The 19,859-nt window shown below is 32.0% G+C and overlaps 1 protein-coding gene across 1 annotated transcript; it reads left to right on the plus strand.

Annotated features, from left to right (window-relative positions):
• Positions 1 to 5,433: 5,433 nt before the first annotated feature.
• Positions 5,434 to 11,668, plus strand: LOC128190830 (di-N-acetylchitobiase-like). The gene is made up of 8 exons (XM_052863044.1): positions 5,434 to 5,748; positions 5,938 to 6,088; positions 6,299 to 6,510; positions 7,065 to 7,239; positions 7,848 to 7,948; positions 8,521 to 8,706; positions 9,514 to 9,604; positions 10,201 to 11,668. The coding sequence occupies exons 1-8, from the start codon at positions 5,608 to 5,610 to the stop codon at positions 10,491 to 10,493; spliced, it is 1,350 nt and encodes a 449-aa protein (XP_052719004.1). The 5' UTR covers positions 5,434 to 5,607; the 3' UTR covers positions 10,494 to 11,668.
• The last annotated feature ends 8,191 nt before the right edge of the window (positions 11,669 to 19,859 follow it).

The raw sequence follows: 19,859 nt of genomic DNA on the forward strand, positions 1-19,859 counted from the left end.
TTTCCTGTTACAAAAAAAAACATTCCATAGCAACCATATGAATATAGATAGATCTGCAAATGTATAAGGTTGTTTGCGCTTAACATAGCATTGACCTTAGTTCTCGACATCTTAGAGGATTTTCTTGGTAACCATTTGATATACATATACATGTAGAATCATGCAATTCAAAAGATATGAGTGAGGGTTCTGTTATTAAATAGATAAAGGAAACACCTTGTCCTTTTACTTATATGGTAGTTACAATAAATTACGTATTTATCATCCTTCTTTTTAAAACTTTTAAAACCATCAATAACATTAACACATCAAAAGAAAAACGTAATTTAAATTCAGAAATTCATTTATTCAATGACTTTTTTCGGTAACCAATTAAATAATATTTCTAGCCCAAATACAAACAGCATGCACAAGTAAAAAAGGTACATAGTATTTAACATTGCAGTTATTTTTCTCCTTATTTTTTCTACATATTGAAATGTGCATGTTTCCTAGCTACACATTCCAGAATATATGTGTTCACAGAGAGAGAAGATAATGTACAAAATAGTATTATCGTCGTCGGTAAAAACGAATGCGTTTGTTTACACCACTTTTTTCATAAATAAAAAATAATAAAACACATTCTATTTTACTACATATGAACATTTTTAATAATATTTGTTCTAAATTAGTAAATTTTAACTTATTAACTTTTTATACGGATATGGTATGTAGTCATTTCAAGCAGTCGGCAGCTGTGCTGCAGGAACGCTACGTAAGCCGCGTCAATCTTGATACTTATTGTGTTGTTCACATTAAAATTCATACTTTAAAGGATAAAAACTATATAAAATCATAATGTATAGTAACATTGCTGATAATTTTGTGAAAATACACATATGTAACTACATAAAATAATGTGCACTTACCAAACTTCTGCAAGTTCAGCTTCACCATCACAATATGTTTGTTTCCGGAAAAAATTACGCCGATCGATTCAGACTGATTATTATAATTTTTCACACGATTTTTTCTCCGAATTTTCGATATTTGAACAAAATTCAAACAAAGAAAGTACATATCTATTGCTTACTACAGACGAAATTTTGTTGTGGTATTCTTAGTCGCTCATATTTTTTTAGAACACAAGAAAGTTGAAAATAGTGGTTTTCTTGGTGTTTTTCAGAAATAGGCATGTACTCCATCCATTTAATTTTATTTTACCAACATTTGTGAAGAAATCAAACAGTTTCTATAGTTAGTGCTTGTTATCAACTTTATAAAAAATATGATATTTGTTAATGTACGTGCAGTATATTTTATAGAAAAATTGGGGGCATTTCTACTATATATATCCTATTTAAACCTAAACATTTAGCTTTCATTTTAATAATGTCATATTTTAAAAACGATATCATTTGTACAAATTTCATGATAACAATATCTTGAAAATACTCGTATATTCATGATATAGTTATTGTAGTTTTTATGCAAAAAAAAAAAAATAATAATAAAACAATTTAATCCCCTGAAGCTTCTTTTAATTTTTTTTACTCGGAATTTTAGCTATATTTTTTTTATCAGTGACATATCAGGCATGAAGGCTTATGTATATATAATCTGAGTGTTCTTATGGGGGCAGGTCTATTCGCCGGAATGGCGACGGAATAGACGTAGTGACATGTATAAAAAGGTCGATAACTTGTGTTAGGTATGAGCTATCACCATTCGGTTTTCAGTTTTTTGATCTGTGGATAGAGGGCTATCAAAATATGTAAAAACTTATTTGATGGGTACATGTTTGATACATAAAACCTTGACCGGAATGAGCTATGATCGCAAAAATTAGCTGCCGGAATGACGAAGTCGACTTCTTAAAACACCTAATATCTCCAAAAGTTTTTAATATTTTTTCATTCGGAAACGATTTTTTTAATTACAACGACCAGGCCTATAAAATGTAAAAAAATTAAATCGATATCTTTAGATTTAGTATGCAAAACCTTGACCGGAATGGAAATTTTTCGTTAAAAAAGAATGCTGTAATCGTGCAGTCATCTCTAAATAATCACCTGTATCATAAAAACCATTGATTATATTTCCATTCGGTCAAGATTTTTTTCATCCTTGGGTATACACTTTTCAGATAATATATAGTTTAATATATCAAACTAGATTTAAATGCTCAAAACCTTGACCGGAATGAAAATTTTTCACTCAAAATTTACAAATTTTATTAATGCGCTCAGGTAAAGAAGCCGTACTACAGGAAGGTGTGAACAACACAAGTAATAAAAACATATATGTACTTCATGAACTCGTATACGTAGATTATCTTACATCTGCTTTTTTAAACATCATTTTAAAAAGAAACAATTTATACTCGAAATTAAGATAAAGAAATTGTTATTGGTTATTTATTCTTTTATTAAAAAAGTTATTATATTATTTATTAAAAATAATTATCAACTATGCTTTTATCACAGTAAGTAGAACAGTACCAAAGCTAAATTTGAATTAAAAGCTGCTTGTCCATGTAAGCCGTGATGATGATTTAATTGTTTACATAAAAGTGATTTAGAATGTATCGAAACTAAATATATAATTATATGTAAAAACTGCTTGTCCGTGTAAGCCGTGATAATTAGGATCGGATGATGATTTTAATTGTTTACATCAAAGGGAGTAAAAATGTACAAGAGCTAAATACATAGAAGCTTGTCCATGGAAGCTGTGATATATAAAATTGAAGGATAATTAAAAAGGATTCCGAAATCGGTATGTCGCCATCACAGATATTCGATAAATTAAATGCCGCTAAAAGAGTTCAAAGTGGTGAATACATCGGGGTGATGAACGCTCGCGACGTCAAACAAGTGAAAAACATTTAAACTAGTGTTAAGATTGCAAAGAAGTTGACAAAAGACGAAATTTATAATTTAGTTTTATTGTCAAAGAGTAGTTTGAAACGTAACGATAACGATAAAAAATCCGGTAGGAAAAAACCGCGACCGAATGATTGCGACAAGGAAGTTATACCAGCTCCGGATTCCGACGCCGCCGCGTTAGAACAAGATGATGTTTGCGACGACATTCCCGTTAAAAATATTCAAATTAGAATGTAGAGTGTTCCGATAAGGTTATTCAAGACGAAAAATGGGTTTCTGGGCTTAATGTTTCGCACAAGAAAAATATTTTAGATCCAACAGGGTGGCTGTGTTCCGATATTGTGAATTATTCATTAGATATAATCAAAAAGCAGTTTGAACATATACATGGGTTACAGTTAACAAATCTTGCACAAATCTTGCACCACTATTTGACGAACAAACTAAATCATGGAAATGCGATAAAAAATTTGAACATACTCAACCACCTTCAGTTCAGATACATCATACGGGTAGAAGTCATTGGGTAATATCTTTTCAAAATAACAATAACGAAATTTGTATTTTAGAAAGTCTTAGCAAGAGCAAGAACCAAACAGTAAACACTCCATCTCTTGAAATTCAACTCTCTCTTATTTATTGGCGTAATAAGACTTCTATTCCTATTAAGATTTTAGATTCTCAACAACAAGAAAATGGCTTTGATTGTGGATTATTTGCAATTGCTAACCTTGTAGAATTTTGTTTTAATCCCGATAAATCATTTCAAACTAAAACCTCTTTTAAATCAGAAATTATTTGGAGCCATCTTGTAGAATGTTTAGAAAATGATTTATTTACGCAATTTCCGCAAAATTCATCACAAACTCCTGACATTACAGTTTTAAAACACAAGTTTTAACAATTCATTGCTGTTGTTCTTGTGGATTTCCAGATTGGGTGGATGAAATGGTAGGCTGTGATTTTAAATTAGGGAAAAAGCTTTGTAATGTTTGGAAACATTCAAAATGTGCAGATGTAAATAATGATTGTACAGATTGGCTATGTATTGACCATTGTCGTGATTAAATTTGTTGTTCTATTGAAATTTGTTGTTTTAATAAACTCCCTATGTTTTTATTACTTGTGTTGTTCACACCTTCTTGTAGTACGGCTTCTTTACCTGAGCGATACCTGAGTGCATCTAATAAAATTTGTAAATTTTGAGTGAAAAATTTTCATTCCGGTCAAGGTTTTGAGCATTTAAATCCAGTTTGATATATAAAACTATATATTGTCTGAAAGGTGTATACCCAAGGATGAAAAAAATCTTGACCGAATGGAAATATAATCAATGGTTTTTATGATACAGGTGATTATTTAGAGATGACTGCACGATTTCAGCATTCTTTTTTAACGAAAAATTTCCATTCCGGTCAAGGTTTTGCATACTAAATCTAAAGATATCGATTTAATTTTTTTACATTTTATAGGCCTGGTCGTTGTGATTAAAAAACTCGTTTCCGAATGAAAAAATATTAAAAACTTTTGGAGATATTAGGTGTTTTATGAAGTCGACTTCGTCATTCCGGCAGCTAATTTTTGCGATCATAGCTCATTCCGGTCAAGGTTTTATGTATCAAACATGTACCAATCAAATAAGTTTTTACATATTTCGATAGCCCTCTATCCACAGATCAAAAAACTGAAAACCGAATGGTGATAGCTTATACCTAACACAAGTTATCGACCTTTTTATACATGTCACTACGTCTATTCCGTCGCCATTCCGGCGATTAGTCCTCACCTTCTTATGGCGTCCATTTAGGTGATCCGCCTTACCTGGATGACATCACGGAAGTTACTGAAGTTTGAAAAATTTATGTGGTGGAAAGGAGTGTGCATAGACTGATCAAAATGCGTTTTATATTGTTTGTCTTAATCATATTATATTGTATACAAACGGCAATTAACCTTAAAATACGAACTTGTTCCTGTTCGGACGCCAGTTTATGTTCCAAGAATGGAAGGACGTTTATACTCTGTCCCAAGATATTTTGGATTCACGTTTTGACGATTTTTTATAGAAATACACTTACCTGTGAAAGAAGTGCAATTGAAATAGTTGAAAGGGATATTTTCCAAGATAATTTCATTGACACATTATCATCTTTCACTCGGAAAAATTCACAGGAACGAAAACAGATTCCTTACGGAGATTTATAATGGGGAATGTTTACATCTTTTCTCCATTCGGAATACACTCGGAATACATCGCGCAATATTTCAACGTTATCATCCGGGCTTACTGCAATGCAAAATCTCCGTAGACATCACATTTTTTAGCATTGTATTGAAACCTGATAAGCTAACAGGGGCGTTTTGACTGAGAAATCTTGGAAATTTTTCATACTTTTGAATGAACATCGTTTGGATCCTGAGGTATTTATAAATATTAAACAATTAAGCCAAACGTGAATCCAAAATATCTTGGGACAGAGTATAGTAGAGAGGTAATATATCATAAAATTTTAATGTTTATTTTAATTAAATGCTTTTCGTGTGCAGATTGATAAAATTGTCGTATTAATAGCATGGAATGAGAATGTTGCCGACCATAATCTAATCCGAATCGTATTGTGAACGACTGAAGAAACGCTCACCATACCGGAAATGGTGACAAATCCTGCTGCTTGACTTTGAATGCTGTTGTAGTGTTGATAGGGGAGCCAGTTTAATTATATATTGAAATCAGAAGATGAATATACCACGAATAATATTCCTCACTATTCATTTGTGTCTGGGAGTTTTGTCAGAGTACATAGTGAAAGATATTACAAAGGAATGTCCCTGCGATCCAGTTTATTGCAGGACCCATAAGTACTACTACAATCGCGAGGTTTGTTAATTTGTGAAGGCAGAAACAATAGGAGACAAAGCATCTTATCGTACAATATATATTCTTTGCCCTTATACATTTTTTTATGTGATAAAACTTGTATTCATACAATACCAATAGTGTACCATTGTATAAAGTTAAGATACAATGAGTTTGTGTCCGTTATAAATTTTTAATCATGAATTGCAGGTTGTGGTAGTTGCAGAGGGTAAATCAGATCAGTCTGCATGGCAATGGCACGATATAACCATGGTGATTACCACAGAGGAAGTAGGCAAGGAAGAGGCTAAAAAACTAATGTGTGCTGCTCATCAAAACCATGCTAACTTTGCATTTATTAGTAAGTGCACTCTCTCATACCTGTTGCACAATGCCACATGTCTGACAATGTAACAAATGATACAATGCCACTATTTTTTTTATTGATCAAAAGATTTCTAATATAAGTAACATTATTATTTTCAGAAAAATTACTTTTAAGTGGAAACTAAAGTTTAATTTGCTCTCCAGTTCTGTTTGTTAAGTCTTATACTTTATTTGTTGTTTTAAGGGGAAGTGCCAACTATTACAAATACATCTGATCCAGTACTTTTAGAGTGGTTGGAAGAGACTGTAAAGAAGGAGAAAGAACTTTATGCAGATTATGTTGCTCTTGATTTGCTAAAACTGTTAGGACAATGTAAGGCTGATAGTTCACATGTCCAAGAAGTGCTGGCATTGCTGAAATTCATGGTAGAAAAATTTACTCCACCAAGTGCTGAGGTATGTTTTAACCCCACTTTTAATCAAAAGATTATTTGAAAAGTTTGTTTTGATTGAGAGAAGAATTATCAGTAAACTGTAGCTGTTATCTCTTCTTACTTGAAAGTGACTCCTAAGAAACATTTATTTGTTTTAAAATAGATGCAGGTTTGTAGCTCCTGGTCTGAAAAATTTTTGATGAACAATCTGGGAGCTACACTTCAAAACTTGTTAAAAATTTGCAATTTATGGTGTACACAATATTGCGCAAGTTTTGGATTGATTAATCTTATTTCCAAACACATTCTGTGCAAATACCTGAATCTCAAAATTCCGCAGACTACAGATATCATCATATTTCTTTTAACATGTATTGAACTGTAGCTCCCAGGTTGTCCATCCGAATTTTTCAGACCGGGAGCTACAGACTTTATTCAGTTAGAAAAAATGATTTGTTAAAAACCCATTGGAATGTATTTTACTTCAGAGTCTATGTGTCCATTTAATTTTGCATTAAAGGTGGAAAACAACATTGGTATACGATGAACTAAAGCCTTTCCACTTTTTGGTTGTAGTTGGTGTGTATTGTACCATACAAGCCTCCCTGTTATGATGGTGACTGTAGTTTGACTCAGTATATGGCAGAGCATTGTGCAGCTTTTATTACTAGTCCAGAAAGCTTCATAACGTGTGACACAAACCCAAAGTGTATTGCAAAAGCCACTATGCCAATGACAAGTTTAGTGTTTGGTAAGTGATTAAAAATACTTTTACAAGTTAAATGGTTAGTAAAGTATTCCAAAAAGATTTTTTAAAGTTTGACACTCTGATTAAGAAAAGATACCTTTATTAAATAGGCAATTGTTAAAGTGTATATACATGTAGCCTCAAGATACATGTAGATCTGTAAGATAAGAAAAACTATTTATATGATACTTTGATGTAGAAAATTACTATCAGTGATGTAGAATTAGTTGACTTAATATTTATTTTTTTTGTCTGTTATATGCAAGTTTATTAACACATTGTATAATGTAAATGAGAGAGCTACAAAAGTTGTTTAAATGCTGCAATCATGTATTTGATTTTGCTCTACTTGTTTATTGAATTTTATTGGAACATGTGAAGTGATGCCTATAAGGCCCTGCACTTTCACCAAAAAAGAAAACAAAAAAATTTTGGGGGTGAAAATTTTTGTTTTTATATAATTTATTTTACATCAGAAAGAAACCATCAAAATGGTTTAAGAGGGGTGTTTTTTGAGCAACTTCTTATATATTACCAGTCATGTTTCTTAATTATCAGAAGATTTTTCCACATCTTATGCCTTACTAAGATGCTTTTCTATGTATTTAAAGGTGTGGAGGAATTCATTGATCATGGAATTACCCCCGACAAGCTGCTTATAGGAATTCCTTGGCATGGTTATGATTACACCTGTGTTAATTACACCACTGATGTGAGTAAATGTTATGTTAGTTTAAGATGTACCTGTACAATATTACGATTCCTCTGTACAATATTGTGTGTTAAATTGTCATCAGTAAATCATTAAATTTGACTGTCCATAAAATTTTTGCAATTTTTTTTTGTGCAGTTTTCATTTTAAATGAATTCAATTGTATTGAATAAATGAGTATGAGTAATGAATTTGTTTGGGAGGCATACAAGTATTCATTGTATAATCTTGGATCAAAAGCTTAACATTTTCTCATAAAAAGTTTATAACTAGAATTTTCAAAGATGCTGATGTCTAAAAAAAATGATAAAGTTATTCCATATTGAAGGTGATTTAAAGGAAATAATAACACAGAATTTGTAACCAATAACAAGATAAGGATTTCAGGGGATTTTTAACTTAAAGACAATGTACAAATCCTGACTTAATGCTTATGATGGAGCCAGCATTCATAAATTATGCTATTTAGTGTAATTCAACTTCTCTTTGGTAAGAGAATAAATCAGTGTTCCAGATATTAAGTAGAACAACTCATGGAAAATATTGTGATACTATTACACTTGTATTTGTAGGTGAAGACTGGAGGAAAATACCAGATGACCTGCTTCTTTGACGAGAGGAATAACACTGAATCCTGTAACACATCACTGAGGAAAAGAATGAGCTTAGCAGAAATCAAGAACTCCTACCCAGATCAGTACAAGAATGCCAAGTCCCATCACTACCACCCTATTTACAGATCAGACTACATCAATGTGGTAGGTGGTTTGATATAAGGACATCATTACCATCTTTTATGTATGGTGTACACATAGGTCTTAATAATACACCTAATCATATTCATACTGTTAGAACCGCTTTTAATAAAGTGTCAGAGTCTGACACTTCTTACTGTGTCAATATGATAGGCAATAATCCCCCAGTATCACTGGATTCAATCTATTTATGTAGTTTGACTAGATCTGTGGTAGATGGTTTCATTGGTTTGATTTATCAATGCATAAGTGGTTTCAATGGCTCCAATAAACCCTTTTCTGTAGATTTAACAAGTAAAAGTTATGATTTATTTACATGTATATATTGTAAAATATTTCTTCGAATTTTAGGTTATACTATGAACATAAGATAGACTTGTAGCTGATTTTTACCAGTTTTAAATTCTGACATTTTATGATGACGTTATTAAGGATCGAGACTTGGTGGTCAACAAACTAACCATCAGTTCTACCTTAAATTCTTAAAAATAAATTGTTTGGCTATAAACTATTATTAAGTAAAGAAAAATGACATATATATTTACTTTAATAGTTTGAATGTTTTCTTATATCTTTATACAGAGATCTCCTTCTTAAGGAGATTTATATATACCGGTAGTCTAAAAATGGCCCAAACTATCCAGCCCTCTTTAGCTCAGAAAACAATGATTTCAATCAACAAGATTTTCCAAGAACCAAATATTTTTTTTTATTTGCCCCTGTTATTTGCATCCACTGCACTAGCTTCTTATCTTCTCTAAAACATGTATTGATTATATATGATGATATTATATGATTTCTTAATTGCAGAAAAAAGGAGAGCAACAACACCAGATTTGGTATGAAGACCATGATAGTTTGCTTGATAAATACATGTATGTCAGAAGCATGAATCTCAGAGGTAAGAAAACTAAAGATTTTGAGAGAATGAAATTAAGAAAGTCTATGTAAACCTGTTAATTTTGTTTAAAAGCCAACAAATTTAACATCGTAATGTATTTTTATGTTTTTACTTATTCATGTTGTGTTTCTTTGATATTCAATAGTGCAAATTTCATTGAAATGTTGAACTTTAATGGTTCGGAGAAAATAACTTCCTAAATAAATACAATTTTACTGGTTAGTAAGGAATGTTGAGGAAGAAATGTCAGAGTAATTGGTAATCATGTTTTTGAAATTCTTTACATACTAATAATTTCAATCATGTAATATTTTATTGCATTGGATGTACCTTTATTTAAGAGGAAACTAGGAAGAGTTAGAAACACAAAAACACAACTCAATGCAATTTATAATTGTGAAATAAGTAGGTCTGAAGTGCTGGCAATATGAATTTTTTAAGATTGTTCTTCAATAAAGATAAGGGACAAAAGTATTTGTTTGAAATGTAAATAATGTATCACTCAAATAGAGAGAGCATTTTCGCTTTGATCAACAGCAAGATAATGTAGAATATGTACTTTCAAGTATATGGAGACATGCTTGGTACTTTTTCAGGGATGGTGATTTGGACAGCAGATGACTTGTCCACAAAAAGCACTGATGATGCTGCCGAATGGAACTGGATTCTACACAACCTTTTCAGTACAGGAGATATCGAGCATCACTCCTTGGACATGGCGGGCACGATAGCGGGCATTTCTGTGGGCTGTTTTGTACTGGGCACTCTACTGGGCTTTGCATTCGGTTGTGCTGTCATGAGGAGAAGAATGCAGAGGAAAGGGCTGCGGCTCCCATTCCATAGAGATGAGGAGGAAACAGACTTTCATGATGATGACAATACTCTATAAAATCATATTCTCATTTGTTTCAATTCAAAATACAGGTATGGTAATATCAAAGCCCTTGCACCAGGTATTTCATTATGCTGGAGTTACTGGTACTAGATCATTGATGGTGATATTCAGTGTTGAACCCTGTTTTACTCGTATTATCATAGAGAGGTTGACAGGAATCTACATTTGTACCAAAATTATGCAACATAGATAATAGTCTGGAAAGAAATATACATGTATGTTGCTCTAATTCCAAAATCCTGTGCAAAAGATTATAGATGTGGCATTATGTAGATGCAACCATGTGCTTGAACATGCATTTACACAGTATGTGTTTCATCCCACCACTTTTCTTCAAACTAGTTGTAATTACTGGTATTTGGAATTGTCTGTTTAATGATATATATGTGTATTCATGTAAATCATCATACAGTGTTACTTGTATTGATATTCATGTACATTCCATTTTTTATACCTGTTATGCATGACCATGTATTTATTTTTTAACATGCAATAATCATGTGCAATTATTTGTAATGATCTGTGTATTGTATATGTGACATGATATCAGTTTAGGAAGTGCCATTAAGTGTCCGATGGTTGATTATACATGTACATGTACCTGCAATACTCCATTGTTATCTATTGTATGTACCGGTACATGACATGTATATGAAAGTAAAAATGAAGATCTTTTGGCAGTAACCGTTACCGGCAGTTACCGGTACGTTTAAACTAAAAATAAGTACCGGTATTAACAGCAATTTTTAAAAAAATTTAACCAAGATAGGTTAACAAATAAAATGTGTTAATTTTTTTGTGATTTTATATCAGAGTTAACTTTTTGAATACATTTATATACCGGTAATTGATATCAGCTGACACCAAGGTTGTGTTTAGCAGAGCAGGTGCTCTCAAACACTTGCCAAAATTTGTGTCACAGATAAAGGAAATTTTGGCAAGCACTTATGAGCGACCTCTGTGCTGAACACATCTCAGTAGTGAATATGTAATTACATGTACCAGTAAGTTAGATTTCTCCGTTATAATGGTAATGCCTTAATTTTCAAGTTTTAACTAACTGCTTGTGAGAAGGTTTTTAAATGAGCAACTAACATATCATATTTTATCTTTTTATAAATGATTTTTTTTTATGAACTGTAGTTTTGAATGCTGTGATATGTTGATATTTAACTACATCAGTATGTGTCGGTCAAGTTGTGTTGTCACTGTTGTGGTAGATTTGCGGTTTTTAACAGTTTTTCTTGGCTTCAATGGTTGTGACAATTTTTTATTACCGTATTTTTCCTCTGAAAAACCAAATGCACTATTCTAAATAATCATTTTCCTGTTAAATCTGGAAAGCTTATCTGAAATGAACAAAGTAAATAAATAGCTTTTCACTTCTGAATTTACTGGTGATTTTGATGGAAGTTAAATGCCTTTGATGCTACTGGTACCATGTACATGCTTTACTCTTAACATATCCTCTACTTAAAACATGCAGGCTTTATTTACCTGTGTATTATACAGAATATACTATTAAAGTACATGTGTATACATGTATTGTACAGAATATACTATTCAAGTATACATGTATTACTGAAGATAGCATTTTAAACAAGTTTTGTTGTTTGAATATTTAACGAAAGATAAAATTGCAATAAAATATCTACTGGTATATCCATCTTCCTTATTTTCTGAAAATGATTGTTCATATTGAACCAGAATAAATACCAGAATTTTTTGTATGATTTATTTTATTTTTTCATTAATTATTGTGACAGTAATACAATGTACTTTAGACATAAATCTACATTCAGGTCAATTTGTTATGATTGCCTATTTCTGCCCTTACATGCAAGTTACAATATGGACCGGTACATGTTTCTTTGGATTGTACATGTCAAAATGCTGCATTGATACACTTCATGATTATCAATGCCTTGTGGGATCAACATTTTTGTAGCAAAAGAATGTACATGGATGTGTATGAAAAATAATGTTTTTTTTTAATCAAGTAAAGTATCTGGGCACTGGTATATTGTGAGTGTAAATAATACTGAAAATATTACATTGAAGTATTGAATATGCTATATTTTAAAACTTTTAATCAATAAATACATTCTGTAAGGTTGACTTTTGTTTTCCAACTAAAAATTAATGTTACAATATTTGGGTTAAAATTTTAACCAAGGCACATTTGCAGATACATGTATCTTGGTGGTATAGTTTTATGCCATCTCGTAATATTCATTCAAAAGTAACATTATTAATGTTCACAATATCAAAAATTTGAAAAAACAAAGGTAACCTACCATGATACAAAATGTGAAATATTTTAAAACATAGAAATGACTACCATGTACCATATTAATTAATCCAATACTTATTATTAACCAATTTTTTCATCCAGAAATTATCTTTGACAAATATTGCTCTTTGTTTGAAATTATCTCTGATGAATATTGCTCTTCATTTATGAACAAGTTTTATTCAGATTATTTTATTATGTTTTTATTGTTTTATTTTATTTTTCAGAAAAGCTGTACATTTTTAAAAATATTTTTTATGTGTATAATTGTAAATCAAAATATGTACTACATATTGATATTTGTATACCAAATACAAATACATGTACGAGTGTTTTTGATGTTGTAGATTTTAAACAAGTGCTTTATTATGCAATTGGGAAACATGTACATGTCTGAAATCTATTTTTCATTACTTGACGAAGGTTACTAATGAAACAAAAATTCATTGACTTATTCCTAGTTTTGGTGAACCAATTTAGTTTTATTCAAACTTGATACATATCAATGCCATCATTTCACCGTTCAATGTACACTTTTTAATATCATTAAAAGTTGCAGATCATTAATTTTTGTAAGTTTTTTTTCTTAAATTATTGTGAATGAATTTTTGTGCTTAATAAAAAAAATTGAAGGCAAAGTTGTTTTTTTCTTAACAAGAAAGTTATTTTCTTGAGCTGAAACCAGAGTTTCAGAACTGTATTGATCTTGTCAAGACTGTTAGGTACTCCGTTTTGTGAAGCAGTTTTAGCTCACCACAGACAACATTTCACATGAGCTTTTCTGAGCTAAAAAGACATGCCCTGTTCTTAAAGGGAGGTCAATAAATCAAGAAAAAGTAATAGCATGATGGGTGGTATGGAATACGGATAGGGCCATGTAGTTCACTATCGCACCATCGACGTTTGAGTCGATAGTACGATGGTGCAATAGTGCGAAGACGATGTGATGGCGCGACAGTGTGATGACAATGGTGCAATGGCATGATAAAGCGATGGTGCGATAGCGATGATGTTATGCTCTATCGCGTCATTGTTAGTTCTTTATTGCATCATCGCCATCGCTTCTTTGCGCTAGCAACTGTTTTGCGCATGTGCCATTGAAAAGAGAAAATAGTGAATATATGAACAGATTTCATATGGGAAATTGACCTTACTAGGTTGATAAACTTGACTCTCTTATAATAATTAGGTATTACAAATAAACCTAGTCCTTCTAGCTAACAATATGAATATTTAAATTATAGGTAAATAAAGAAAACATGCAATTAAAGAAGACCACATGATCAAGGCATGGATTTAAACAGGGATGGTGATAATTCACATTCAAATTTAAATTTAAAAAAACCCACATGCGCTCCATATATTGAGCGAAATAATTAAGATTCAATTCCAGTATACCAGTGAGCTATTAGATTTGATAAAGAGTGTGTCTTTAATATTTTAAACCAGTACTTATTGTTATGACTATTAAACGTACTCTTTATTCATTGTAATTTTCAGAGTTACCTCCCATTCAATATCTAAATGATTTGTGTACATAATATGAATTAAGATATTGATAGTATTATACTTTCATTTAGATTTAGATGGAAATTATGTACAAGTTAATTACATAATAGTTATTTTTCTTATGATATATTTGCAGGGTTTATATTAATACATCAACAAACACAAACATCTGCATGTTACTGTGTTCGTAATAAATTTATTTCATCTTAAGGATGACGTTTACTCAGAATGAAAAAAAAATCCACTGATGATAATGAAAAACCAACTAGTGTGTGTTATAGACCTTACATGGTAGTGTCATTCTTCACTTTCAAAAAAGTAGGTCAATGACCTACTTTTTGAGTTAATGGCCATTTAATATTTTTTGAAAATTTCAGAAAAATCCATAAAGATTTTACACTATGATTGAGATTTTCTTAATTGTGAAAATAATACAAATTGCTTAACTCTTTAACAAATGAAATACAGTTTATGAATGGCAGTGACATTAAATAGATACAAAGCATTAAGTTTTCAGTCACAATTTTTATAGATATTCTTGTCCGAATTTCCTCTATCAGTTTTCAAATTACTACCCATTTTTGATTCAATATAACAAAAAACTGAATGATGATAATGCTAAAGCATTTATAGTATTAAACTAAGTATATTGACTTTTCTCTGCTTGCATAAAATTTATATGAGGTCAATGATCAAAATTTTGAGATATGGTGTCTTTTATCATTTTTAAGCATTTTTCAATATTTTTGTCAGTTTGTAGTATGTGCCATACGATTATCTAAACGAAAAAGCAAGATAAAACCAACAGAAAATATTCAAAATTATGTGGACTAACAAATCAAATCTTAACTTTAAATATGCTAGCACTTCCAAAAATATATCAGTGGAAAACAAAATATGACAAATTTAGTCCGAATTTCCTCTGTTTTGCTAAAATTCAAACTTTGTCAGAGCCTAATTCCATAATTTAGTAAATAGATCGATTTTTATGTCAATAATAATTCATTTCATAAACACTTTTTGTATTTAAAACAAATTTTACTCATGAAATTGAACTTTTTAACAGTCCGGATTTGAGAACTCAACAACGTCCTTAAATCCTATCAATAATATTTTCTAGCATCTCTTCATCATCAAACGCCATGTTGTGCAATGGCTGCTGGGAATGTTATCCTTTTTAAAGAAAGTCCATAGAGCAAGAATGCGATGATATGATGACGCGATAAAGAACTAAGGATGACGCGATAGAGCATAGCATCATCGCTATCACACCATCGCGTTATCGCTATCGTGTCATCACGCTTTCGCTTTATTGTGCCATCGCACCATCGTCATCACATTGTCGTGCCATCGTCATCACACTAGTTATCGACTCAAACGTCAATGGTGTGATAATGTGATAGTGAACTGCATGCATGGCCCTATCCAGATTCCATAGGATGGAATGATTATTATCTTCTAAAAGACCATAAAATCAGAGAAAAAATCTGATAATTTATGCTGTTAACATATTGGTGTAGTAAATTTGTTTAAATTATGATATTTGGACTGATATTTGAATACCATATAGGTCCAATGTTTATTATAACAATGCACAACAAAAGGCCCATGGGCCACATCGCTCACCACAGCAACAATATAGGCATGATAAAATCAGCTTAATGCATGGAGTCATAATACAAAACATCTGGACATTGTGGTATAATACATGTAGATCCTGTATAAATAAAAATTCCCCTTAAATATTCTCATGTTTATAATCAGGTTCCTTTTCTAACAGGATGATTTTAAAGTCATATCACATGTTGAGCATTGCTGTTCTCAAAAAGATCCTAAGCACTTGTTTATATACGGGATATAAACCTACATCAGAAGATTTTAAGATTTTTCTCTATATATTCCTATGTAAAAATTTGACCCCCATTGGGTCCCACTGTACCTACAGGAGTCATAATTTTCACAAGTTTGAACACTACCTGAGAATACTTCCACATAAGTTTCAGCTTTCCTTGCTGATTGGTATCTGAGAAGATTTTTAAAGATTTAGTCTATATATTCCTATGTAAAAATTTGACACCCCTCTCCCATTGTGGCCCCGCCTTACCCACAGGAGTCATGATTTTCACAACTTTGAATCTACACTACCTGAGGATGCTTCCACATAAGTGTCAGCTTTCCTGGCTGATTGGTATCTGAGAAGAAGATTTTTAAAGATTTACTCTATATATTCAAATGTAAAAATTTGACCCCCAATGTTGCCCCACCCTACTCCCACGGGTCATGATTTTTATGACTTTGACTCTACACTACTTGAGAATGCTTCCACACAAGTTTCAGCTTTCCTGGCCATTGGTTCTTGAGAAGATTTTTTAAAATTTCTCAGAATTTTCAATAATTCCCAATTATCCCCCTTATGAAAAGGCATGGTATTTAATTTTCACAACTTTGAATCCCCATTGCCTAAGGGTGCTTTGCAAAGGGCCCTGCTTGAATAATGGAAAATAAGATGAAAAGCATTTCAGAGGACTTTGCTTTAACCTTGACCTACTTACATATTTTCCAGTTGGCATAGAACTTTACCAACTGCCCCTTACCAACAGGCATTTTTGGGATTTAATCTGAGCAAAATTAAGCCACGGGGAAATAATTTATGGTCTAAAACTTGATTTTAAAGAGATCTGCTATGATATTCATTTGACTTTAAAACTTGGTTCAGGTTCACTGTGCACCCCCTGTATTCATAGCTAGGTTTTGTTTATATTAAGGTATTCGATCCATAAAAGCCTCAGATTCAATGAATCTGTGTGCATAACAGATGTGTATGGGCTTAATACTCAGTATACTTGGACATAAGTTTCTATTTAAGTATCAGTATAAAAGAGTGGAATGTGTCCTAATTAATGACCTTTTCCTTTTTTGGAAGAGTTGTCCCCCTTCGCTTTAATTCTATAAAAATTAATTCTAAAAAAATCTACATGGTATAACATTTATTTTCAATAGTTTTTGTATACCTAATGATAAAATACATCTTTCCGCCAAAGCATTTTTAGGTCACCTGAGTCACTCAGGTGTCCTATTGCAATTGGTCTTCGTCCGTCGTCGTGCGTTGTGCGTCTGTGCGTCGTGCGTTAATTAACAATTTCACAATTTTAACTTCTTCTTGAAAACTACCAGGCCAATCGTTACCATTTTTGGTGTGAAGCATCTCTATGGTAAGAAGAATCTAAATTGTGAAATTTATGGCTCTACCACCCCTGGGGTGCCACGGGCGGGGCCAAATATGCAAAAAAAAGCCAAATTTTCAAAAATCTTCTTCTCTTCTTCCACACATGTGAGGAAAAAACTGAATGCATGGTTATAATGTCCATGAGGCCCTCTACCAAAATTGTGAAATTCATGACCCCTGGGTCAGGGATTCAAGCTCTAGGGTGGGGCCAATATGGCCAAATAGTAAAAATGTATTAAATCTTAGAAAATCTTCTTCTCTACTACCATATATATTTGTTAAAAACTAAATGCATGATTATGATGTCCATGAAGCCCTCTTCCTAAATTGTGAAATTCATGACCCCTGGGTCAGGGATTCAGGCTCTAGGGAGGGGCCACGGGCGGGGCCAAATAGTAAAAATGTATTAAATCTTAGAAAATCTTCTTCTCTACTACCATATATATTTGTTAAAAACTAAATGCATGATTATGATGTCCATGAAGCCCTCTTCCTAAATTGTGAAATTCATGACCCCTGGGTCAGGGATTCAGGCTCTAGGGAGGGGCCAATATGGCCAAATAGTAAAAATGTATTAAATCTTAGAAAATCTTCTTCTCTACTATCATATATATTTGTTAAAACCTAAATGCATGATAATGATGTCCATGAAGCCCTCATCCTAAATTGTGAAATTCATGACCCCTGGGTCAGGGGTTCAGGCTCTAGGGTGGAGCCAATATGGCCAAATAGTAAAAATGTATTAAATCTTAGAAAATCTTCTTCTCTACTATCATATATATTTGTTAAAACCTAAATGCATGATAATGATGTCCATGAAGCCCTCATCCTAAATTGTGAAATTCATGGCCCCTGGGTCAGGGGTTCAGGCTCTGGGATCGGGCCGTCAGGCCAAATAGTAAAAATGTATTAAATCTTAGAAAATCTTCTACTCTACTCCCATATATATTTGCTAAAAACTAAATGCATGATTATGAGGTCCATGAGGCTCTCTACTAAAATTGTGAAATTCATGACCCCTGGGTAAGGTGTTCATGCTCTGGGGTGGGGCCAATTTGGCCATATAGTAAAAATGATTTATATCTTTAAAAATCTTCTTCTCTTCTCCAACACATGTGGGCAAAAAACTGAATACATGGTTATGATATCCAAAATCTCCTTTACCTAAATTGTGAAATTCATGGCCCCTGGGTCAGGGGTTCAGGACATGGGGGGGGGGGCAATATGGCAATAAAGTGTTAATGCATATAATGTTTAAAAATCTTCTTCTCTATTCTCACACATCTGTATTAAAAAAAAAAAAGACTAATAATTATGTTTACCAGGAAGTCCTCTACTGAAATTTTAATTTTCATGTCCCCTGGGGTATGGGTTTTGACTCTAGGGCAGGGCCAAAATGGATGTATAGATGTTAATGCATATAATGTTTAAAAATCTTCTTCTCTATTCTCACACATCTGTATTAAAAAAAAAAAGACTAATAATTATGTTTACCAGGAAGTCCTCTACTGAAATTTTAATTTTCATGTCCCCTGGGGTATGGGTTTTGACTCTAGGGCAGGGCCAAAATGGATGTATAGATGTTAATGCATATAACGTTAAAAAATTATCTTCTTTACTCCCACACACCTGAAAGGAAAACTGAATTCATTATTTTGTAGACCAGATCTTTTAGTTTTTCACCAAAATTATAGGTTTCACAGTTTGAATTAAATGTGGTTGTCATTACAAATTTATAATTTTTCTACTCCAGTATGAAACCAAATTAATTAGATGCATATATGAGACTCCATGACAAGTTTGTGTATTGGATATATGCTACTCAGGTGACCGTTAAGGCCAATTGGCCTCTTGTTTGATATTCCTAGTAATTACCGGTACTTTTTTATTTTAAAAAATGTGCTTGTCTTCATAGACCTTAATGCAATCTTCATTAATTGATGTCTGTTGATTACTGTTTAGTTAATAATATTTTTGAACTATATATGATAAGAGTTAAATTTGGCCCCCATAATTCGCCATTTTTTAAGTGTTTCGGGTACAATAAAATGTTAACTTATTTTTTAAGAAGAGTTGATATAAAATACATTTTTCATCTATTTAATTGATTTTTCTGTACTTACTCGCAGTATATGAAGTCAGAAGTGACGCTATATCTATAATTCAATCAAAATCAGCCAAAAATTGACATTTTTCTTATCTATTTATGAATGGGAAATATAGAGCGCATGCTTGAACAAGGATAATTTTTTTTGTTACTTATTAGTCTTGGCTAGATACATCTCTGATTAAGATATTTTGTTTGTTCAAGTATGCTCTCTATGTTTTCGGA

Source organism: Crassostrea angulata, chromosome 1 (genome assembly GCF_025612915.1).
Source record: "Crassostrea angulata isolate pt1a10 chromosome 1, ASM2561291v2, whole genome shotgun sequence".
NCBI lineage: Eukaryota > Metazoa > Mollusca > Bivalvia > Ostreida > Ostreidae > Magallana > Magallana angulata.

Excerpts from the sequence above, each read along its gene's own strand:
- LOC128190830 (XM_052863044.1), top strand. The coding sequence starts at position 5,608 with ATGAATATACCACGAATAATATTCCTCACTATTCATTTGTGTCTGGGA. Across the intron at positions 6,511-7,064 it reads TTACTCCACCAAGTGCTGAG|TTGGTGTGTATTGTACCATA; the intron begins GTATGTTTTAAC and ends TTTTGGTTGTAG. Across the intron at positions 9,605-10,200 it reads CAGAAGCATGAATCTCAGAG|GGATGGTGATTTGGACAGCA; the intron begins GTAAGAAAACTA and ends GTACTTTTTCAG.